Source organism: Ostrinia furnacalis, unplaced genomic scaffold (genome assembly GCF_004193835.3).
Source record: "Ostrinia furnacalis isolate ACB-3 unplaced genomic scaffold, ASM419383v2 OfSCF7591, whole genome shotgun sequence".
In the NCBI taxonomy this organism is placed as follows: domain Eukaryota; kingdom Metazoa; phylum Arthropoda; class Insecta; order Lepidoptera; family Crambidae; genus Ostrinia; species Ostrinia furnacalis.
Window position 1 is genome coordinate 228,581 of NW_021137830.1, and position 25,551 is coordinate 254,131.

The 25,551-nt window shown below is 36.2% G+C and overlaps 2 protein-coding genes across 2 annotated transcripts in view; one reads left to right on the forward strand and one right to left on the reverse strand.

Moving 5' to 3' along the window:
* Positions 1-1,540: 1,540 nt before the first annotated feature.
* Positions 1,541-25,498, reverse strand: LOC114365460 (uncharacterized). The gene is made up of 4 exons (XM_028322042.1): positions 25,412-25,498; positions 24,247-24,389; positions 22,338-22,653; positions 1,541-1,602 (listed from the first exon to the last, which is right to left on the reverse strand). The coding sequence occupies exons 1-4, from the start codon at positions 25,482-25,484 to the stop codon at positions 1,541-1,543; spliced, it is 594 nt and encodes a 197-aa protein (XP_028177843.1). The 5' UTR covers positions 25,485-25,498.
* The window catches only part of LOC114365463 (netrin receptor UNC5B), a 69,810-nt gene continuing 55,961 nt past the window's right edge, over positions 11,703-25,551 (forward strand). The window contains exon 1 of the mRNA XM_028322045.1: positions 11,703-11,938. The gene's annotated coding sequence lies outside the window, so the exon portion shown is untranslated. The remainder of the gene's footprint in view (positions 11,939-25,551) is intronic.

Here is a 25,551-nt window from a genome sequence, read left to right on the forward strand (position 1 = left end):
CAAAATAATGACAGTAAGGTGACTTTTTTTCTCATAATATTTTAACAAATCTAGCTTTTTTATTTTTTCAATTTTTATGATAACTATACTAACTTAATTAGGTAAAACGTTATTTTATAGCATGTTTTTATTTTCTTAAATCATCTTTTAATAATTATCTTTTACCTGACAAATACCTAGTTTCTTCAAATATGAGAAATAATAAAAAGCAACATTTATTACTTTACCCGATGTGGGTAGATGTCATCATTTTATATGTATAAATCACATAAATTACACTCTAAAATAGTTTTATTATATATTTTTGATGATTTTTTAGGATCTTTCGTTTGTTCCAAACGCACATACTTAAATACTATAAGAAACGTCTATAAAATTAACCTTCACAGTTATTTTAATATCCTCACTGTGTAGATTTTTAAAATATTTGTTTAGATAATCTAAGAGCGTAAAGGACAAATTATTTAGACTTGGGTATGAAAATGTAAGGTTGTATAGGACAATAGATATACTACATGTACATTATACGCCCAAAAATGTGTGTATACTTGTTCTTTACTACCATGGTAACTGTACTAAAAAATCAAATGGTATTTACATCCCAATTTTCACGATGAATTCTGTTTAGCTTATCAAAAATGATGGGTCGTAAAGGCACTTTTTTTGGGAATTTCGACAAACTAAATATACAGATCGATAGAGAATTAAATTCTGAGTAAAACTGTATAAATAACTCATTTTCGGTATTTTGTCCTTTACGACCTTTGAGCCCAGAGGTATCGACAAGGTCACCCAAAGAGCGATGGAGCGTGCTATGCTCGGAGTTTCCCTGCGTGATCGAATCAGAAATGAGGAGATCCGTAGGAGAACCAGAGTGACTGACATAGCCCGCAGAATCGCTAAAATCAAGTGGCAGTGGGCGGGGCACATAGCTCGCAGAGCTGATGGCCGCTGGGGCAGAAAAGTTCTTGAGTGGCGACCACGAGCTGGAAGACGTAGCGTGGGCAGGCCTCCCACTAGGTGGACCGACGATCTGGTGAAGGTCGCGGGAAGTACCTGGATGCAAGCGGCGCAGGACCGGTCTTTGTGGAAATCCTTGGGGGAGGCCTTTGTCCAGCAGTGGACGTCTTTCGGCTGAAACGACGACGAGAGATTAATAAATGGCGAGAGAGAAATTGAGATGAAGATTGTTTAAAGGAGAGCACCTATAAATTTTCATTGTAATGTTTTGTTTGTTTTGCATCAGATATTTTTAGATCCATTTCAGTAAACTGTACTAAAGTTTGAAATATTCATCCATCACAAATTAATTTGTTGGTCTCGTTTATCTAGATGATGTATTGGTACATCAGTCAACAATATTCCGGCGGGTCAGAGTTCGGCTCCCAAACGAAATTGACGCCAGTTTTAGAACGAATTTGATTGATACGACAAAGTTTTGTTTGTTTTTGGGCGATACGTAAAACTGTTTGATGGTGCAATTAGTTTTTAGACAATATTTATTGTCGTTTACACCTAACGTTTTTGTTTTGGCGGCCGGCTAGTCTGGTTGGTTCGCAGACTGGCCTATAACGCCATCTGTGGTTGTATTTCCAAATCCCTCTGGGCGCAAAATTAGGTTACTGTGATTAGCAGGATTCAACTCGTCTATTATGACTATTTATTGTTAATTATTCATCGCCTAGTTACTAATACGTAAACACTCTGTTTATTTTGGTGCTAAGTAGATAAAATGTCCCTTTAATTCGATTCTCAGAACAGGATCTCGTCAGAAATAATACCGTAACACTTTGAAGTAAAATAATTAATGCCTCATTGTTCGGCATTATTTGTTTATAATGCTAACGAGGCTCGCCTGTTATTGAAAACAGAAAATAATTCCACCGATACAAAAATCAACAAATTTGATCCCAGATTGATATCTGAAACGGGAATACGAAAAAGAACTCAGTATAATGATCACGGTTTAAAAACTGCCCTTTGGCAGTCCTCAGAATTTTGCGATTTGAAAGTATAATGTAAAAATACGGTTTCTTCCAGTCTCCCAAAGGCGATCGGCATCCCCACACGAATCGTAATTTATTTCTCTAATGAAAGTCGCGTATGGGCACTTTTTGTCGGCGGACTCACTCATCAGATTCTGTCTGCGACAGGTATAAAGACCCAAGAAAAACGATAAAAATGTACCCCGCTATAAATATTCATTCGCCCGAACCATGGGGAGGGATGGTAAGTGCTAGAAATATGGGGTTTGTCAAAGAGAAAGGTAATCATAATTTTTATGCGGATTCTTAGGCGTGCGTGTAATGCGACGGTGTCGGTTTTAACATGGAAGACGGTCTTGACGAATGTGGGGGACGTATAAGATTACTTTGTTGTAAATAATGAGAGACATTTCGTAGGTTGGATACGGTTTCTAACATTAACCTATGATATTTCATATTCGTAAAAGGAATGGGTATTTTGTAGCTATATTTCTACTGATTATGTTTATTCACAGTCCAAAAACAAATATAATAAAACCAATAACTATCAATAAAGACACGAAATTCCTGACAAAGAAGCGTAGCAATCAACAAATGACCACAAAATCAATTCTAATCCGAAATCTTTGAAACAAAAATAGAAATCGAGCCCCTAATAGATCCCAAAACAATTCTTCGGCATGGGTCACAAAAAATATACAAGCCAAAGTTTTTTTCGTTTGGAAGTTTACGTGGGTCGAGTTAGGGTCTACCTTTTTATTTTTAGGGACATTGATTGATTGAACCTATGGCACGTCTATGAGAAACTTAGCAGGGTATTGTTTTTTACGGCTCCAACCGCTTTTCGGTTTTAGAACCTATTGAAATTTATTGTATCTCAATTTATATTATTTTCGTATCGTCGAAAGACTTTTTTAGATCTGAAAGGTGGTTTTTTAATTAGGTACTTGTGAATGGAAGTGAAAGTTTAAAAACTATTTTATGGATAACATTTGGTAATTAAGGCTACATTCAAGATACTAATTATAATACGAAAATAAGCACTTTCAAAACATTTATATTAAAGTTAACAGTAGCCAGGTATTCATATGGGAAGTTGATTATAAACTTGTGGGGTGATGAAAATTCACCTACTTTGAATTCGAATTGTAGTTAATGACCAGATAGTTAATACATAGTAATTTAGTGTGAGAATGGTTTTAATTGAGCTGCTTCTCAAGGATTTTTTTGTTATTAAGTTGTATTGTAAATATGTAATCATAATAATGCATTACGTTTTATGATAATGATCAAATTTTTTTAGAATTTATTATAAGTGTTCAAAAATTTTAGTGGCTAATAAAAAGGTCAGCTAAAATGTATTGTTGAACTTTGATAGAATCATAATTTATTGCAAATTACGTCGATAAATCATGTAGTAGCACATTTTGTATACTTCAAAATAAATGTTCCAAATAAAGAATTTCTTTTCTCTTTTCAATTATCTCCAAGTGTAACAAAAAGATAAATATTTCAGACAATAGCAAACGAAATGAAAGTTTCTGAAAAAGCTTTTATAAAGGCACTGGGTTGTAATTTCAGACCCGATTTAGAGAAACTTGCACATAAAAAGGACTCCTTTTGAATGTGAGGTACAATTTGAAGCGTCATTGGGTTTAAGGAAAAACAACAAGATACTGTGCTGCATTCGGCCGTTGAAAGATAGCAAAAGAAAGAGACGAAAGTCCAGAAATTTCCGATTTTGTAACACTCTGTCCCTGTCTGCCGTCTATTAAAATGGCTTTGTACTGTATTAGAGTGAAAAATAGGGACATAACAGAGGCCCTACGTGACACGGGCCACTTAAGGTCGACCCTTCAGGGCATAGCTCCGGGATTGTCCCAGAAAATAGGGCACTCAGTCAAGATAGGGGCAAGAAAAAGCTACCTTATCTTGTTCTTCATAAAAATATGAATAATGAAATAACAAGTTATGAATACGTATGAATTTTCGATGAGACGTCTGGAGTTGTTGTTGATGAGCAAGAAAATATAAACGAGGCAAAAACCATGACATTGTGACGGATCAGCAATTACGTTTTAATTAGAGTCATTAAAATACAAAATTTCTTACGTTCGTACCCTTAGCTAGGTTTGTAGAGCTTTTTCTTGCGGCATCGTTTGTGTTGATTGCGGTTTATTTCAAGATAAATATCAAGCTTTTTAATACATTTATCAAGAAGTATTTTTATAAGTTTTACAAATAAAGATGGTTGATAACGACATTTTGATTTAAATAAAAACGCAATTATTGCAACTATCTGAAATCCATACATAAGTTTAAAAATAAGTATCGAAGGCAGAGATAAACACCATCACAAAGCAAATCTACATAAAAACAATCAGCAAACGAAAACTCCCTGACGTCTAGTTGAACGGTAATATGTTCCCGTTATTCCATCCGCAGCTCAACGTTTTTATCTTTAGCCTTTTTGCGTGAAAAATGAATGTGTACGTGTCAAATAAAACATCAGTCTTAATCCCGGGGGTGCGGCTCGAGTTGAAAATATTATGATTTATTAAACTCCGCGCGGAGAGAAATTCTTGCGCACACAAGCGCTGTCGAGCGAATTGTTTTGTCACTTTCACAGTGGAATTTCTCTGTGACCTTGAAACTAAACAAACAAACTGTGATGAAGTCTGCTTGTATATCTTAAAACCACTTCATCCTCAAAAGCAATACAAGAGTAGAATTTGAAGCACTGAACGAACCAAAGTTTTGCAAAGTAAGATCAAGATTTTCCGGAACAAAAGATTCTTAAACAACTGTATTTGCACTCTCCGGTGATACGGTATTTACAGTTTTCGATTCTCTATTTACTAAATAAACATTCCCAATCTCTTGCGCAAGTGCAGCTCTTTTATCGAGACTTTATAGCAACAATATAAAGCCTTATTCGCAAGAAAGCAAATTATAATGGGATAAAATCTTTTAAAAATTACGCTGTCTGAAACATTATCATTACTTTTTTAATTATCAAAACAGTTAACGCATTAAGTCCATTGAAATTAATTTAAGTATTCGCTTTATCTCACAAGCACAAGTTTTTAAAATAAACTCTTCTGTCGGGTTCGGTATTAGCAAACATTTACCTTGTTGATCTGTAAGCAACGTGTATGAGGCTCTTCCGTATTTCCAAAAAGCAACTTTAGTTAATTGCTTTAAAGATTACTTTCCTCATTTTCTTTTGATTGCAGATTACGAGGAAATATTTTACTTAACAAGTTCCGATTAGCAATATTGCTGAGAGGATCGTCTTTTTAAATAAAACCGAACAAAATGTACCGATCTTTAACAAGTTGATTAACCTCGTTTATATTAACGATAACAATCTCAATATAAACATCACGAGTATTAACACGCACTTCGATACGAACTTTGCAATTGCCTTTTTTGTACTTGCTAAATAATTATCGGGTATTGTTTGTTGTTGTCTAGAGAACATTATTTTTAATTACATCGCAACAAGACTTAGAAATTGACTATATTCCGGATAAGTTCCTGCGCTTTTTACCCACGCTCGTTGAAAATATTCTGACGTTAAATTAGAATTACAAATCACGAATGTTATACAACCCCTTTAACATTTTAACCTGCGCTAAGGAGTTGTACAATTTATAGCTCTTAAACACACATAAAGCGAAACATGCTCTATCCAAGACTGCACCTATATTCAAATTAAATTGTGTTCCGCAATATGCTATCTTACGGTTTGCTGACTGAGTATTAAAATAAGAAATTATTGTTGAGATCAAAGACGTTATGGCTGGAGGAGTTAATGGAGGAATAAACTTGCCGTCAAAGGGGGAGGACATTCGTGTTTTTCATAAAAGTAGTAAAACGTCTGAGGAGAATGAGTTGCAATCAACCGGCGAGCGGAGCGAGAGCGTGGATGTCATCGCAAGACCTGCTATTAAAGTTATTATGACTTTTAATGTCCTTTTATTTGTAGTACTTTGAACGTTGAGGGAATATGTTGATACAGGAGTACCAATATAGCTCTAAGGGATGCTGCAAATTGAAATTTTTAGTTTTAGAAATCTTGAGATTATGAAATAACTTTAAACAAATTATTCGATGATCCGTCAAGTAAATGATGGCATCAGATAAACTCCTTTAATGGCACTACCAGATGGATCAACATGATTTATTACTAAGTGAATGCCAAAGTTCACAGAGACTTATAAGCTAACAGCAAATCATAGTTACAACACTTACAACATTAGTTTTAATGCCATTAACTCAGTAAACTGCTACAACACGACAGGTTTATTACAACCTTCGTTGAAGTAACAGACAGCCAACTAGATAAAGATTGGTTGTAAACAATCGTTTCTTTACATAAATTTAAGTACAATGTTTAAACTTTCTTCAATTAACCTGTGTAGGAACATTGTAAATCAATAAATCGAATCGTCTTCAAGTATCAAGAGTCATCATCGCGTAGAAATTGTAGGATGAACCAACAAGGTAAGATGTAATTAAAAATTGATTACTTGCGATACTAAATTCGTATTTTACGATAATAGGCGATATATCAGACACTCGACGATGCCGATCTCAGATTAACATTTATTATACTCGAGTCGTTTATTATTGGGTTTCATATGCTAAACGCCCTGTAAAATATTGCTTTGACTTGTATCTAATTAAATTTCTCAAGCCTATAATTTTCAAATGCTTCGAGAGGTGTGTTTGTTTTAGAATTAATACGAAGTTTATGGTTGAGAAAAATTGTGCGGCACAAATGAATATTGGAAGAGGTAAAGCCGTACAAGGAACATGAAACCGCAAAAAGATGCATTAAAAATCTATAGTTGATCACAAAGATAGTCTACTGGAAGGAACAATAGGAGTAGATGAGGGAGCGGTGTCCGAAAAGTATCCGTTGTGTGTTTAAAACCATGATCTGGAACTCGGATTGTTGGATATGACTTGATTGTGTGCTTTTGTATAGGATGGCTAAGAACTTTCGGACACTTTACTGAAGTTGATTTATTTATTATAATTCATTTATACAGAGATTGAATACTTATGTCATTTGGAAAGCTTTTACCTTTCCTTGTAGTTACTTGCTAGGTAATAGGCAGCACGGTAGGCATGTTTTTGTCAATACATGCTACAAAGTTTTGGCTAGATTTACAGCCGGGAAATTTGGCTAGGGTTAGGGTCACAGACTTAGCCAAGGGCAGGCCAAAATTTCCTTACACTACATCAAATAAGAACTTGACCTAATGTTTGAAAATGAAGCTCCCCTAGTACTTCCCTTGCGCTATCCAAAAAAGTAATAGCTCTAACCACGGTTGCAGGTCGGATAGTTCCCGGACTAGCTCACCACAAAGCGATGTAGAAGCCGCGAGGCGTGGCTCACCGATGCAAATTGCACGGGCCCTAGGCGCTGGACAAATGGCGTCGTGAGGCGACCTCACCGGTAGCCCACGACTGCCATCCCGCCTCCAGCACTGTTTATAATTCAAAATGCGCCCGGCAAAATATGCCCGTATAAATAACGCTCGCATAAAACATCTGGGAGATGCAGGTGACTTGATTAAAATACTTAAAGTTTATTGAGGCGTTAAGAGTAAACGTTAGCCGTGAAAGATTATGAAAATTTGTTTTCGTATTCAACATGCAGGTCAGACGGACATAATACGAAATTTACTGACCGTAGCTGCCAGCCATAAAATAGTAAAGTATTACGTGTACTGTCATCCAGGAAAGCGTTAATAATTGAGGCTTTTATATTAATAAAGATAAAGTTATTCAAATAACAGTAATGAAACTAGTTAAGCCAATAAGTATAAAAGTAACGTAATATCAATTAAATCCAGTACTGTAGATCTTTCAAAATGACTATATCCCTGTATAGCGCGTTTATAATTCAAGCAGCCGCTGTATCGAAGCTCAGGAGATTTTATTAGGTACAATAAAACCGCAGCAACCGAAGCTCGTGCCACTTTTATTCCCTGCCTACGATCCCGAAGGAAAACCTCTTATTTAGTCGGGATTCAGTCTCTATTTGTTTGTGAGTAAAGAGATAATGTATCGATGCTAGGACTTGGCCAGGGCTTGTTTTGTCGTCAACTCGAAAGCAAATGGAACTCGTGTTTAAAAGGAGCTGACGAATACAACGACACAGCAGGGAACAGTTAGAAACCTGACACGTGCAAAAACGAAGAAAATGCGGAAAAGCATAACCGTTACAAACGATTTCTCTCCTACAATGGGGCAAGAAACGTACACGAAGATGAAAAAAAGTTTCTCAATCTTAATGGAATTTTAAGAACTGGATCTATTATCATCGACGGAGTCACGTAGAATATTAGAAGCCCTTTCGATATTTGACCCGGAATACGATCTTTGAATTCAAGTGAACGTCGGAACGATTGAAAAACAAACAAACTGATGGTAGTTAACGAAGTAAACGGGGATTAATTTTCTCGGTGTTTGAGTTGAGCTATGAACGATGGACTCGCCCGGGGCCACGGCGGAGTCAACAAGCGCTGCGATATAATTTCAAACTTGCGATGTTATTACAGTGTGTGTCTGACGCGGTTTTAGAATATACTTTACCAGCAACTTTGCTATTGCATCCAAAACAATTCCTACCTTAGCAAGCTCTACACGCTTACACACAACATCGGTCCGAACAATGTAATCAGTTTAAAATTTATCGATAGTTGACGCAACCGGTCCCACTTCCAGTGATACATTTATCGCGGCAAACTATCTGGAGTCGCGACCTTTTCCACATAACTCGGCAACGTCCTCACAATCCGATAAAACAACTCGCACAGTCCGTAAAACAAAATAGACTTTTCCGTAGCAGACCTCATTTCTACACATTTCTATCGGAGTCTGGCGTAAATTGCCCATAAAGGCACTGTATACGCCTGCATGGGGACGTGCGCGGAGAAATTCCCGATAAGAATAAGAAGTGCATCGAATATACGACGGATGGATGAACAAAGCGCGGACGCTTTTAGAATAACAATGGATTCTTAGCGGCGAGCGGTCACAGGCAATCAGAACCGTGGTTAGACCCCGCAATTTATTGAGGCTTAATTAGCAAGCGCAGGATCAACGCAAGCAATCAGGACTTTTAATTATCTCCAAATAATTCAAGACGGTAAACGGTGGGGAATTTAAAAAAATTAGGCAATTTGTAAAGACGAATTTTACCTTATCTCCGGCGCTGAGTTTTCAGAATCTCAATGAGCGTGATAAATTCGGCAGTGCCATAAGCGAGGAGATTGCAATCGAACATGTGGACGCATATGGCCTACAGTTGCATTCGGTTGTTAAAATTGACGTTTTTACGTATAACGCACGAAAATAAATTTGTTTGTTTTTGGAAATAAATATACCCGAATGCTGCATTATTTACTCTGTCATAAAAGACACAAAGTTACAGTACATACTAAAAGCTGTTTTATGTAGGTAAATCGATGGAAATACGCTGATTTGCGATACGTTTTACTAAACTGCATTTCTGCAGCACAGTATTTATTATTTTCCCACAGTTTTAAATTTAGTAGAAACAAAAATTAACCAAAACATTTTCTTAAGTTTCTAACCTTTGTCGTCATAATCACTTAACGCATCGTTCACCAAAACAAGCTTTCAGCGCATCGACACGCACCAGCGGCAGACAGCGAACTCAGCCTTGAGTAATGAACCGACCATTACTCATTACTAGAGATGCGCCGACGAGGGCCTTCTGACAAGTCGGCGCTGACAAGTCAGTTTCTAAACGACCGATAGTTTGGAATTCAAGCTCAATTTGAAAGGATATCCGATTCACTTCAATGTTAGATTTACCGGAGGAAATTTTACTTTCTATGCTTAAAACTTTTTGCGATGAAATCTCGAGATCAGTCGATAATTTCAAATAAAGTTTTCGTCCTTTGTAAATGGTCTCGTCATCTAATACAAAATTATTATCCGGTACATCTTTACTCATTACGCTCTGTAGCATGACTGTGTGAAGCTTTAGTTTCGCGCTATTGCACAATACAGAATGATATAGAAATACTTTTTTGGAAACAGGAAAACTCAAGTTTATGAGGAGAACTGCGAAAGCCTTCGTGACCTTGGGAACGTTAATAGGTGTTAAAGCATTGTAAACAATCAACTTTACTATTAGATACTCATGATAACGATTAACATTTTACGATTTGCGATGGAAATGTCACGCAGTTACTCCCAAAAATCTTCAGAATTTATTGTGAGCTTTTTTCCCTTAGATATCGTGAGTTACATAACAAAACATCGTGTGATCATAACATAACAAAATATCTTAAACAAAAACCAAGTCTGCTTTGTCTACGTCTATTGTGATTGTACCGTGAGATGATTTATCACCCACAACTACCAATGCAGTGTTTTTATTATTGATAGCACTCCTCAAGTCTGTTTTCGCATCGCGACATGCACATAAATCAACGTGATCAATACAAATAATAAATCTCTCACTTGTTTTACTCCTGTTCTGATCGTACGCATTTGCTTTGCGATCGAGAGTCGGTTGGTTGGGTCTAGTAATATTTTGTAACGTACTGCCTACTTTAAATGCGTAGTTTTCTTGTATTTTTTTGCTAGATTTATACTAAGGATATAAGCAAGAATGAACCTTTTGTTGCGTAAATGTAGGTAAAAATTGAAAACTAAACGATCGATTTAATAATTCATTTTTTATAAACCGTCTCTTTTACAAAATACATAGTGCCATCTTGAACAGATAGAGCAAAATGCTTGTAATTTCCGCAGTCAACATATACTTGTTACAATTGGGGTGATACTCTATTATGAAAAAGAAACATTGAAAATATGGGAATAATACTTGAATCTTACAATATGATTATTTGTATGCTGGTTAACGGTACGCCTCCCAAACATCTGTATAGGCCAGATTAGGGTTTCGTGTAAAAGAAATCTCCCATTGATAATAGCTCTCGTATTACTCTAAAAGTGAGAGAAATCACGGAGATCTCAGCTAAACGATAAGGTAATAACAGAAGCCGATCCTATCTTTTGTGCCCTTTTGTTAGATTCGAAACACAATGCAGTTGTAAATTTTTGGGTTCTTAACTCCACAATGTTCCCGTCATTAATCTATGAGAAGTCCGTTGTAACTTGAACCGGGGTTCGTTTTGTACCTGCTGAGATATTCGGGCCTTTGTAGGACCCCTGACATGTGCGGGGCAACTACAAAAACCGCCTTGTGCAATATTGTCTGCCCCAAGATGTCTCGGATGATGTGAAAATAATACGGAAGAATATAAAACGCAATATCCCGCTCGTCGACGTTTCGTATTTCTTCCAATTTCAACGTCTGAAGATTCTAATCTAAACCGTAACGTTTTCCCATTTTCATAGTCGGACCGCTGAAGTTTTATTACCAATCAAACCGAATTGTCTTTGGATATTTTTAAAATGTCACCCGCAACTTAAGTGTCGCTTTTTCTGACACGTCGTTTCGGGTAAGCTCTTGAGTCCTGACATGCATTAACACTTAGGCTCACTTTTTCTGTATCACCAGATGTGACTGCATCATTAAAATCTTCTATGCCTCCAAAAAGATCAAAAGTTATCTCCTCAGTTGGAGAGGCTCCCCGCCCCTTCCCCATTCCCTGTTCCCCTCGGATAGGAGCGCTTGTAGCAAACAGTCAAATCGCGCGTCTTGGGGGCAACGGACGTGTCGGCCCGAGCTCGCCCTGCCGTTCGGAATCGCGTATACGTGAAAACAGTTTTCGTTGTATTTGCATACGTGGAGTGACTTGTTTTCTACTTTACTCTGATGTGATGTGACTTATATTTGTCGGCGAGGATTTATCATAACAGACGACTGTGACAACTCAATTAGTTTTCAGTGCTTATGAATAATAATTGTGGATTGTTTTGGCGTTATTAAGGTGATTATTCTTAACGGTAACATTAATTATATTCGCGTTGGGCGTGAATCTAATTTATTCATTATTTCTTATTAACATATTTTATGTTAAGAGTTTGAAAAATATCTGTTGACGTTTACTCATAAATAACTTGACATGATTCAGTGACCATTCAAGATTCTTACGAAAAACGTGATGAATTTATTGGCCCTATTAATCTGGTTTTATAAACGCAATAATTGACGTATCATTTTATACTTGCTTAACTTCCGTTTTTTGTTGGTGCTTGAGTTTACTGGTAGCCGGATATTTTTCTGATACCATAATACCATAAATATTTATGATCCAATTCATCGCGATGATACAGAATTCGGTCACGAAGTTATCGTAATCTAGTCTGAAGGCACGGAGTCGTTATTTTGTTTATTTTTTACGACCGACAACGCTGCAACGGTGAGCGAGCTACCGCAATTGTGTTGGGAGAAGACTTTGAATCTGATAAAAAGTGAGCCGCCTCAGGAAAATAGGCTAATGACAGTGCCCATTACCAAGCTTTGTCACGTGGTGGAGATAGTTTCAGAGATTAGAAGGAGCACCTATTAGACTTTTGATGCGCGCCTCTGTGTCGCAACCAGAGCTTTGTTTACGTAGATGACATAATGTTTAGGAAAAGACGTCGCACATAAAATTTGATGAGTAGAAAGTTTTATGGCGGTTTTCATTAGTGTCGTCCCCATAGTTTCAATGTAATGGTTATGATAATCATACGATTACGAAAATGTAAAGTACATCATAATAGTGGCGTGTTAAACAGAATATTTTACCAAAACTGGTTAATTTGGTAACAAGAAAAATAATTGTAAAATTATCATAAAATGTATTTTATTGCCGTACAAGACAGACATTGTACGTACAATACATGTAAGTGTTGAGTTATCAAGTTTAGAATAAGTCCATTGACCTCGGCAAATTTGATCAGAGTTATTACTGTCAAAATGAAACAAATTAATGAGTGGTCTTTCATTAAATAATTATTACGTAGCAATTTGGATTAAACTTTTGTAAGCTCAACATAGTAAATGATAGACACGTGTGCGAACTTGCGCAAAAAACTTCTTTATTCTATTATATGATTAATCTGTACTTCTTTTATGAAATATAACCATCAAATTATACGTAATGACTGAGCAGAACATGACAATGGGCATAAATTTTAATTAGCAAAGATTTGTAATCACAGTGTGGATAACACAAAACATAGTGACCTCGGAACACATGGTTAAAGGCAGATCAATAGCATCATGGCTAATTATGACCTTATAAGTAACTGAGTAGCCTTCTATGAAGTAAATGGCTATGGAATGGAACTTAAGTTTATTGATCAGGTACAGATACAGGAATACCAAAAAAATGCAATTGAGAACTTGAAAAAAAAAATGCAACAGAGAACTTGGAAAGAAAACAAAAATGCAATAGAGAACTTGGAAATATTCAGGCAATTAGGTAGGATTTGTGTTGCAATAGAAAAAATAATTAATGGAAGAATGGTTTTGGCTAATCTTAAACCTAAGATGATTATGATGATGTTTATACTCTATTTCCATTAATCTGTGAATAATTCAAAATGAAAACCGAGTAATAGCAAAATATTTCAAAGTAAAAGGAAAATGTTAGGCGCCTTTAAAAGCTTTAGAGCTTACTTCGTTCTGACATCTATTTTTAGTTGTCGTTGAGCTAAATTCTTACTTCATAATTCCTACAATTTAATGAAATTCTTCATTAATTTGAAGTACAATAAATTAAATATGAGATCGGGCACATACTCTAAATTCTCGAATCGGTATAACCAAAGGCCTGGTTTAAAGCTTAACTGTTCTATAGTACCTTTGTGTTACGTCCATAAAAAACCGAGAGGCAAGCCCTTCTAAGTTGGCCAAGGTAGTTACAATAATTGAATTTTACGTCTCTACTAGTACGTGAACGTTCATACAAATGAATTTGCCTCGGGCATAAACCCAGCATTGTTTTTCTTAGTTTCGTTATTGTTTGAAGATAATCAGGATTGTCTAGAGCTTGTATCATTCGTATGATTAAGCTTCTGGGAAAATCATCGCAATTGTAAATAGGAGCGATACTGTGATTTATAAATTCTGTTATTTTTCTCGTTACTGAACCAAATTATACCAGAACTTATAACTAAACAAGTAACTCACAACAAGGGTATTGATAGACGTTTATTGATTGTTGGCAGTAAATCTAAGGAAGGGATAAACGTCACTAGCTAGCCATGAGATCAGTATTAATACCATAGAGCCCTTTTTGACGACGCAAAAGTGCAGCTGTTATAGAAAAGGAACACCTGACTAAAACGAAAATACATACATCACTACATAGTATAAAACAAAGTCACTTTCCGCTGTCTGTCCCTTCCCTATGTATGCTTAGATTAGATCTTTAGAACTACGCAACGGATTTTGATGCCGTTTTTTTAATAGATAGAGTGACTCATGAGGCAGGTTTATACCTATAAAACATGCATATTATAGAAGAGAAAAGCCAGGAAATTCCAGCCGCTAGTCAATTCAAAAATAAAAATTACTTTCTTGCAAAGTTCTCTACATTGGTAAATATTCAGCTTCATTCACCTCATAAATATTTTACCTAAACTCTACATTAAATTCACAGTTCAATGTGCATTGTTTATGTTTGTTACGCAAAACTACCTATACACCTCTATCGTACATAAATTCTTAAACATCCATCAAAGCTCCGACATTACTTAAGTGATCATTAAACATGCAAAAGATCGTAGTTTCGTAACAAAAGCTCCGATAAGAGGACGTCGGAAGTTGACCTTATCGGAAACAAAACAAAGGCTGGCAACTTCAGACGTCTGCGAACAATAAGGCTGAACGCAGACTTGCGTAGGGATGGCAAGTAATAGAGATAAGTACATATTCATTTAAATTTAAGGATTTTATTCAATAGTTTGGAACTAATATTGTGTACTCTTCTGAACGTGACAAATTGATATTTCTCATATAAGCAACTGTTTTCTTTTATACCTATTTAACGAGCTAGAAGAGCATAATTATATGCAAACTGATATTGAACTAGCTTTCCTAAGTATCATAAGATGTAAAAAATAAGGTAGGTGCAAAAGACAAATTTCATGACATACTGCCTATTCTCCCATTAATCTTTTAGGAAAAGTAGAAATTATAGTAGTTAGGCGGTTAGTACCAACTCTGTCAAACATAATTAAATGTACTTACTAACTACTCGTAGGTAGGTAACAGAAATCACTGATACAGTGTGGAGATCCACAGGCCTTCATTGTAGGCTTATACTACAGTAGTCATTGAATAGTTAAATGAATGAACAATGATTGAATTTTAATATGACAGATCAGATTTGCACACCCCTAGACTCGACAATGCGCCGACAACTGTGACGTCATCCGGCTGTCGGGCACACGATATGATAACGCGACTTTATATTGTTCTGTTAAATTTAAATCGTGTTTTATTCATCATAAAGATGCATTTCCACCAAACAAAGGCATGCGGGTTTGTTGAGTTGGATGGATTAAAATAAAAGGCTGCTGCGGTTGAAACGGTGTGTATTGTTGCAAGCTATTTGATAATGTGTTTCAAAATGAGAATTAAATCGGAACGCGGGCTATTTGTAGATTTCATTAATTGATACTGTCTAATTTCGTAATACTGTTAACACAATGAAACCGAATGTTACATATGTGTAACAAGCTGTGTAGAGAAATATTTGCAGCATGCAATAAAGTCATAAAACATCATCATTTGCAATTCTACGAATAACCGAATATAATTTACTCAACATAGGTGAAAATTTTATATTAAATACTAGCTGACCCGGCGAACTTTGTTCCGCCTTAATGGCAATAAATAAGCAGACTTTTTTTTTATTTCGAACGGGATAAAAAGTATCCTATGTCCTTCTCCTGGCTCTAAAGTACCTCCCTGACAATTTTCAGCTAAATCGGTTCAGCCATTCTTGAGTTATAAGTGGAGTAACTAACACGACTTTCTTTTATATATATAGACTAGCTTTCCGCCCGCGGTTTCGCCCGCGTGGAATTTTGTCTGTCACAGAAAAACTTTATCGCGCGCGTCCCTGTTTCAAAAACCGGGATAAAAACTATCCTATGTTCTTTCCCGGGACTCAAACTATCTCTATGCCAAATTTCATCAAAATCGGTTGCGAGGTTTAAGCGGGAAAGCGTAACAGACAGACAGACAGACAGACAGACAGACAGACAGACAGACAGACAGACAGACAGACAGACAGACAGACAGACAGACAGACAGAGTTACTTTCGCATTTATAATATTAGTTGGGATTTTATTTATCAGATTTAAAACTTATGTTAATAAGTTACCCAAAGGAAATTTGTTACCCTGTTCCGAAATTGAGTTGATTACAGTGTTGTTTTGAATACTTTCAGTCAATACTTTCAATAAAACACAAATTACTCCAATACGTCAACATTAGTATGTATTTTGTATCCTAATAAAGAAAATAAAGTCGCTAGCTTGCGATTGCCCTTAGCTTCTAGTTGCTGACGGCTCCTTACAAGGTATTGGGTAATACAACACCGCATTCACTCCGAGATTCGCCTGCCTCACTAAACCATCGCATTATTATTGTCCTATTGTTGATAAACCGGTTCTATTTTGAGAAATGGCTACTGAATATTTTTAATTGAAAGGCGTTCCATTTAGGCTGAGTTGCACCACCTATCTTTGACCGTAACGATAATTTGGTGTTTTTTGTATGGAGTTTGACAGATTTTTGACGTTTGTCAAAGTTAAATTAAGATGGTGCAACCCAGCCCTAGACTTTTGATTTTTTTAAATGGCTGTCAGACAGTCATTATTCCTAAAAAATATATTTAATAAAATATGATAGAGCTAGATTCACCTCTACGAGTTCGTCCAAATGCAAATAACATTGTTTACAAATAACTATAATCTGATGTGAGATGATCTTTACACGAGTGACGAAAGCAATAATGATACTTTCAATGAAGAAGAATGTAGGTATTCAGTTGCAGAAAAAAATCTTAACCAGCAAAAAACGTATCTTTTAAATCATTTTAGGGGTTTTCAGTCTATAAATCTAAAATGTTAGTCTAAAACTATAGTAGGTACCTACATCTAAGATGTTTTGTATGGACTTCTGAGATGTTTCTCGCTTGATTTTGTAGACCCCCAAATGTTAACTCCAAGGCGTCCGCTCTTGTGTGCTGGCCTCAGCTAATGATGGGAAGTTAAACAAATTCCACTGAGTTCACAGATAATTCTGTTAACGACTTTTGTTTGATTAATTGCTTAAGGTTTGCTGATCTGATTATCTACTTTGGTTAACAATTTCACGGTTTGCTTGGCTTTTTCTTTATGAAATTTGATTCGGGGAATTGAACCTTTAAGATTAGGTTAAGGCCCTTTGTGTATATTTGGCAATTATCGAGTAAATTTTTCATTTGATCGGTAACTGAAATTACATTTTATCAACCGACTTCAAAAAAAGGAGGAGGTTCTCAATTCGACCCGTATGTTTTTTTTTTTTCTATGTTTGTTACGCGATAACTCCGCCAATTATGAACCGATTTGAACAAATCTTTTTTCAGCGTATAGGTAATACCTCAAGGGTGGTCCCATTTAAATTTAATAATAAAAAAAACAACCCCCAAGGGTGGAAAATTGGGGATGAACTTTTTTATACGCAATATCTCCGCCGATTATGAACGAATTTGAACGATTATTTTTTTGTTGAATAGTTATTATCAGAAGGGTGGTTTCATGCGAATTTGAAGAAAATATTTCACCCCCAAGGGTGGAAAATTGGGGATGAACTTTTTTATACGCAATATCTCCGCCGATTATGAACCAATTTGAACGATTATTTTTTTGTTGAATAGGTATTATCAAAAGGGTGGTTTCATGCGAATTTGAAGAAAAACTGGTCATGGTAGGTACAACTCCTTAATGCTTAGGAGTTGTAGGATAATTCTTTAAATATTATAAGTACAAATAGACCAACAGTTGTATTCTTTCATGTTTTTAAGGTGGGCTGACGGTTTAAGGTCTTTTTAGGTTTCCTATAATATGGTAACCTGTATTTTGTAGGGAATAATATTTTACACTAGACATTAAGAATATGGTCTCAATGTACTGCCTACCTTCAGTGGTAACATCAAGGTAATAAATAGTTAACTAAAAAGCAAGAAATAAGTAAAATTTTATAAAAAAAAATAAAACCGACTCCAAAAAACCTACACTAAAAAAAGTAGAAAAATAATTACTAATTACCTACTTATTTATTAGGACGAATTATTAATATTTATGTAGGTATACCATGATTGATACTTTTGGAGTCGGTGCAGGCAAACTTTACATGTCTCATAATCTTGGCACCGACTCCAGAAGTATCAATCATGGTTTACCTACATAAATATTAATAATTCGTCCTAATAAATAAGTAGGTAATTAGTAATTATTTTTCTACTTTTTTTAGTGTAGGTTTTTTTTGGAATATCTATTCGTCTGTAAGAGATTATTTATAATGAAACTTAATTGGCTACTTATCACATCTTATCGAATACAAGGAGAAATACCAAACATAAAGCAGACACAGTATGTAAAGCTCTACAAAAGTTTCAAAAGTTACTGCTACTTGAACATTAATAAGGGACAAAAATATTACTTTACAGCCGAAACAATAATACACAATTTAATAATTAATTGATAAAAATGATAAAAAAAGGTTTAAAATAAACATTATGTTGTATTTACTTTAATTATCTCTACGAAGATAAAGTTATTATTATTTATTTATTTATTTGATCACCAACAAGGTTAACATTGTAGCGTTCACAAAAATAACTTACAAAAATGACACTTGTTAAATGCAAACTTAATTAAAGGTGAAAACAACATGCGTTAAAGACTAAAGCAACAGCAATTAGGGGTTAAAGAACTGAATATACTCGTAGTTAATATGGTTATCGGAATATAGAGTTGCAAAACCTAACCTAAAATAAATGCCCAAAATGATTCATGCGCGTTGCGTCATTATAAATCTTGATAAGTCCACTTTGACACGTGCTATCAGCGACATTATCAGCGGGATTAAGCTCATAAAAGCTACTGTTCTGTAATCTGACGGTTATCAAATGATTTACTTAAGTTGCGGATTAAAGGAGCTCAAAATAATTTATCGCAGGAAATATTGTACTGACAGTATGAAACAAAACTGCGTCTGACAAGATCTAAAGTAGTTTCTTAATAACACTAACGGATTTGTATAAGTTACTACATATACTCAACATCAAATAAACCGCACCTTCCGCGACGTGAACTTTAACGATTTTCTTCTGACACAATCATGGTGCCCCAACAATATTGGTGTTATTTGAAAGCCCAATAAATATCCTTAAAGAAAAACACATTTAATTTCTTTATAAATGATTAACATATACCATAAATGTGACTTGAAAAAATACCTCACTTTGGGCCCACCTATGGGATCAATTAGACCAATTTTTATGGTTATAAAACCAAATAATGATCTCACGTGTCCTCTTTAACAGATTGATAGCGATTAATCCCAACTTAACAGTTTTATACCCATAAAAGTTGGCTTTAGCGTAACTACCTATTTTTTGAAGAAGTGACTCTGGATCCTTCCCTAGACACATTTTTGGGGTAAAAACCTTTCATTTAATGAAATGAAGGTTAGAACTAGGCTTTTAAATGGTGCCAATATTGGTGGGAAGTGGGGATGCATACGTTTGAAAATGCTTGTCGAGGGAGGTGCGATTTATTTGATGTCGAGTGTATTATCACATTATAAAAACCTGTAGGACTACCTATTTATTTGTATTATACTAAAGTAAAAGACATTTTCAAATAATGGTCAACATATTATTGTTATTTATTGTTTTAAATAAAATATGTAATGATATTGCAGTTTAAAATTAAATAAAAGTAATTTTAGAATCATTAGAAGTCATTTTCCGTAACTTGTAGAACATCGTTCGTATCAAATTAATAGTCGAATTTATCTTGCTACTTAATCGTTAAAAACAACTGTTTTATTCCCGTCAGTAACAATAATTTTGTTAGTAACCATGAAAGTTTAAAACAATAAACTGTTTTAAAACATAAATGTAGCGCTTTTCACCTTAACTTTTCATTTCGTGATGCCTACTTACCTATTTTCTTCTAGTTGTTACTAGCTTTTATTCACGCTGCAATATCCATAGCCGCTTCTCATGTGTCCTCTTCCCTTGAAGTCTCGCCTTAATCGAATTTCCTTAAACCACTTTCATCACACTTGTCACCAGGAAACCCAATCGCCTTAGACCGTCATATATTCTAATTTGAGCCCGATACCCACCATCTGTTCTAAATGCGATTCGCTCCAGACATTATTTCATACTTCTGTCGCTAGTTTCGAATCCTTACGAGTGTTGATCGAGGATTTACTGTCTTTGGGGGTGTATCGAGGTTTTATTTGATAAAAGCTTTCGAGTATTCCCTTGTGGATTGCTTTGTTTTATGCCTCAATTATATGTTCTCAATTTCCCATAATGTTTTAGACTTTCAGTTTTGTGCTCTTTATGGATAGAATTGAATCAATAGGTATTAGGTTCCATAAAAGTAGAAGTAAATAATTTTATAGAATTTTGAAGTAAATCGTAACTGTTCCTCTCTGATGGTTTATATGTATTCCTCGTATATCTAATGTAGGTACTTTTATAACATTACAAAAAATGTAACTGTAATTAGAATATTGGACATGTAAAAAACAGGTACCTATTCCAAATCTAGAATTGTATGTTTCATACATTCATTCAGAGCAGACTTTCTGGTTTCTATTAATAAGAACCTCTACCTTTTTCGAATTCGGTTAGAAAGACCCTTTTAAAATCGATGAGCCCGCACCGATAGTTAAACGTCACTAATCCCAGCTTGCCCACGCCTATAAATGGGCATTTTTCCCTAAAGTGTAGGCCCAATTAGTCACGGTGCGGTGCCGTACAATGGTCCTCAGACCGACAAGATGGCTCCGCAGGACTGAGCGGGACTTTGAAGGAACGCTTTGAATTTAAATGAAGCTTTGTTTGTTATTAATGATTTATTCATCCCTGTAAGATTCTTTATAATGAAACGTCTAAAATTAGGTTTTATGTCTTATGCATTTGATTGTAAAAATTAGCTTTAAGGCTTGGTATTTCTTCTAAAGTAGGTATTTCGCGCTGTCAAAATCTGCGCGCGCAATTCTTCGCCGAAAACAGCGCGTCAAAGAGCTCCCGCCACAATTTCCAGCTACACAGTATAGAAATACGCAGTTGGTTAGGTTAGGTTGACTTCCTTCCTTTCAAGCGTCACACTCACAACACTTTCTAATAGAAATCATATCCAAGTGATACAAATTAAAACACCTTTCAGACTTTTTGGGAATATATTCTAGAATCGAATAAATATAAAATATAACTGCAGAAGTAAACACTGTTCAAAGTGGCCGTGGCGTCGCCCGACCTTCTGGAAGTTCTGCGCCGGCTTAAGGATTACTAATGTTTGGCCAAAAAACGTTTCCCAAATTATCACATCGCAAACAACGTTTCGCAAATTTTCATTTGGCAAATTCTCATTTGGCAAAGCAACTTATTGCAAACTTTTAATTCGCAAATGTTTTTTTTGGCATATTATTGTTTAGCAAATTATTGTTTGGCAAAGTATGGTTTGCCAAATGTTTCATTAGGCAAAAATATTTCACGATAAACTATTTACAAAATAATTTGATTGGTGCATAGAATGGTATACAAATTAGCTTATGGTTATTATTTTGTTTAGTGGGGAGTTAATATAAAATTTGTTCTACATTAATTTCCTTATTTCATTCTTTGTATCGAAATTTCCAAATGATTCATTAACAATAGAGGTGATTCTAGCGCTCGGCGGCCGCTGCCGCGGCACGCTTCGCTCGCCTTCGCGCATTAAGGGTCACTGTTCTAACCTAACCTAACCTACTATTTTCTGCAATACCTACTTTTTGCAACCATACTATTTTCTGCAATGTTTTACATAAAATTATTGTGAAAACCATGATCATGTGCCTTATGCTTTGATTTGTGGGTAACGGTGGGTAAGTGTCAATTTGACCAAACAAATTGTTTGGGATATAATATTTGGCAACATAAAACATTTGCTTTATAAACATTTGCCAAGTAAAATTTGGCCAAATGATAATTTGACCAAATGAATCAGTTGCGAAAAGTTCATTTGGGAAATGAAACTATGGCGATAAGTTGTTTGCGAAGTGAAATTTGGCGAAAAGTAATTTGGCCAAACGGAAGGATACCGATTTGACTTACTGCTCCCCTTTTTGGCGAAGAATACATCGTAAACCGTCCCAACTCCCGCCATGGCGATCATTAAGTATATGAAGTAGAGAAAGGCTCGGTGCGCCGCGTCATTCGTGTCGGGTTCGTTCGGGCGCGGCTGCGCGTGCGCGTGGCAATAGTGCAGCTTTAGCAAGCGCGTGCGCAGCGCGTGCGTTCGCGCCCACGTGTCCACGCAGCGCTCGAAGCGTGCGCTCGCGTTCGTTTCGTTGCTCGGACAGCGCGTGGGTAAGCAGTACCCGCGGTGGAGAAGCGAGCGGTTGTACAAGTATCTGTCTTGAGCTTTTTCCTGTGGGAAAAATTAGAAAACTTTAGAAGCTGGCTAGGAGCTTAGGAGTTGCAGCGGTGGGAATAGTCCCGATGTGGATGAATTAGATGATAGTCTCCTCAAGAAAACTTCAGGCAATTTTATTTTATTTATATTATTTAATTTATTTATATTAGGAAGACCAGGGTTTACATAATTGATTATTTTACAGTTAATAACACTTGATAACCACTTATAGGTCCCCACAGATAGAATTGTGGTGGATATTTAAAGAAATTATAAAAACAGATAAAATTTATACGATACACGATACACCTAATGTTGTAATAAAGAGATAGTAATTTTACCATATTAGAGTTCCCGTTACCTCATATTTATAATAAACAACATGATAAAAAAAAACTTACATGATAGGCTTGAAAAAACGCTCACTCAGCAGCCGCCTAAGCGCTGGTATGCTAGTATAGAATAAATAAATATCTAGTTCCTTACTCAGTCTGTTAAATCTGTCGCCAGCACGCCATATAAAGCTATTCTGTCTATAGTTAGTGGTCGCCTTCGGAAGAAAAATAAGTGGATTAAATCTCATGGGCCTTAGAGGCGCCCTCAGAGATATTTTGTCTAGTAGGTGTGGGCAGTCAATTACACCTGTGGCAATCTTTTGCAAATATGTGACGTACACGTCCGCTATCTCGCGCCTCAGTTCCAAAGGAAGAAGGTGGTGTTTTCTGCAGAGGGGTAGGTATTCTGAGGAATTATAAGATTCAAACTTCCTCTGAATACTCTCCAGTCGATATATGTACACCTGATATCTAGGGTTCCAAACCTGTGACGCATATTCTAAGTGGCTACGGACAAAGGTGCAGTACAAAATCTTCAGTGTTTTAGCCTTAGTAAAGCCAACAGAGCTACGCATCACAAATCCGAGGGCCTGACAGGCTTTGGTTGCGATATTATCAATATGAGAGTCAATTTATTACACTGTTACGTCAAAAGTATACACTTTTGTTTTTGTGTCATCATCATTTCAGCCACAGGACGTCCACTGCTGAACATAGGCCTTCCCCAATGATTTCCACATTGCACGGTTAGTAGCGGCCTGCGCCCAGCGCCTTCCTGCTGCTTTTATCCATCCTCCACCACCGTTCAACTTGTGGGTGGACCGGTGTTTGTGTGGTAGGTCCTCAGATCATTCTAGGTCAAAATTACAACATGATATCAGCTACTCCGAGCAGGCGTAGACACTTTTTGTGTCCAGTTGCTTTTGACATCATTCAACTCGGTTTTCTGTGTGTATAAGTTTGCATAGCCCTTTAAAAAATGTACAAGCAAAATACAATACTTCAGACTAGTGCGTGCGACATTTTGTATGGGACGGAGCATTTTCAGGACTCTACGTGGTTAAGGTTCGGCCAAACCAACGCGACACACGCGATCAGCCGGCGTGCAGCGATGGTGATCTATTCATTTAAGTCTGGTCGCCATCGCTGCACGCCGGCTGGTCGCGTTGGTTTGGCCGAACCTTTATAAAGAATGTGCTGCGCACGCTACTATTAACTTAACAGTAGAGCTGTGGACCTTTGGAAATAAGCCTTAAGTAAGTACTATAAATACCTGTATCAAGTCATAAAGTGGATTGGGTGTGACATCGTTGTAGATTTCGAACATTCCGAGGCAGTAGATCCCATCCTGCCTGGCAAGACATTTGTTGTAGTCATCCAAGTGGAAGAGCTTTGGAAGCTTACGAAAATCTTCCTCTAGAACAAAAATGACATAACAACCGATATTTTCCTTTTTTGCTTCCTTTAGCCTGTTATCGTCACCTGCTCATTACATGAATCGATTTATAAGACTGCATGTCTTTCTCAAATCTTTAATTTACTTGTGAAATCATAATCATAATCATAATCATAATCATTTATTTATTGAACGCTTTATTTATTGAAATTGAACGCTTGGGGGAGGCCTTTGTCCAGCAGTGGACGTCATTTGGCTGAAAAGAAGAAGAAGAAGAAGAAGAACGCTGTATCACAGAATAATACTGAATCAAGAGCGAGATGGGATTCACTAGTTTTATTCTCATAAAACTATAAGTACCTAAGTAAGTACTTTGTTTGTGTATTGTAACTGTATTTAGTACAAGACTTATCTCGTGAAATCTCGTGAATATTAAGTACTACTGATTTTTTCAGGATACTGTCATTCATATTTTCTGGCAAATTTTAAACCATAATTTGAGCTTATCGCTCCTTGACTGTTATAATGACTGACGCACGAGTGTTTTTTTGCCATAGGTCACAGGCCTTTTAAAGAGTTACTAGGGTGATTCAGACTGTGGTGTACATTAGTGTAAAGTGCCTCACATAGTGTCGCTAGTCTCCTTATGACAAGGCGCAGACCACCGATTTTTAGTCAAATCGAATCGGTGTAATGTGCGCACTTCCATACATGCCCATTGCCCATACTGATCAAATGCCCGACTAAGTAAACTATCGGCCGACGAAAAATCGATGGTCTGCGCCTAGGCTAACAGGTGCCTAACACCTAATAACTTTTTTTATGCAAGACAAGGCAGGTATTTGACCGCATTCGCACCTGCGAACCTTGCGATGCGATCAATCCATGAGCGACTACTACTTACTTTCTCCCCTTTTCCATAACAAAATCACCAATTTTAGAGTTTTATTCGTCACAATCTTAAAATCTTTTTAGAAACCCTCATAATTTAATAAAATTTCAAATTATGATCAGAATTGTTTTTAAAAACTTGAGATTTTACCTGGATCTTTTTCAGCATACACCACAGTGGATGCAAAAACTAAGCACAAAAATACAATGGGGAGACGACCCATCTTCACCTTAAAACCTGAACGCACTGACTGGTTGACAGGCAGAATTTAAAAATGTTACACTACATGA

Coding starts and splice junctions, on each gene's coding strand:
- LOC114365460 (XM_028322042.1), bottom strand. CDS start 25,484: ATGGGTCGTCTCCCCATTGTATTTTTGTGCTTAGTTTTTGCATCCACT. Junction 22,654..24,246: donor CACTTTATGACTTGATACAG/GTATTTATAGTA, acceptor TTTTTCCCACAG/GAAAAAGCTCAAGACAGATA. Junction 1,603..22,337: donor CTTCGCCAAAAAGGGGAGCA/GTAAGTCAAATC, acceptor TTTTGCGCCCAG/AGGGATTTGGAAATACAACC.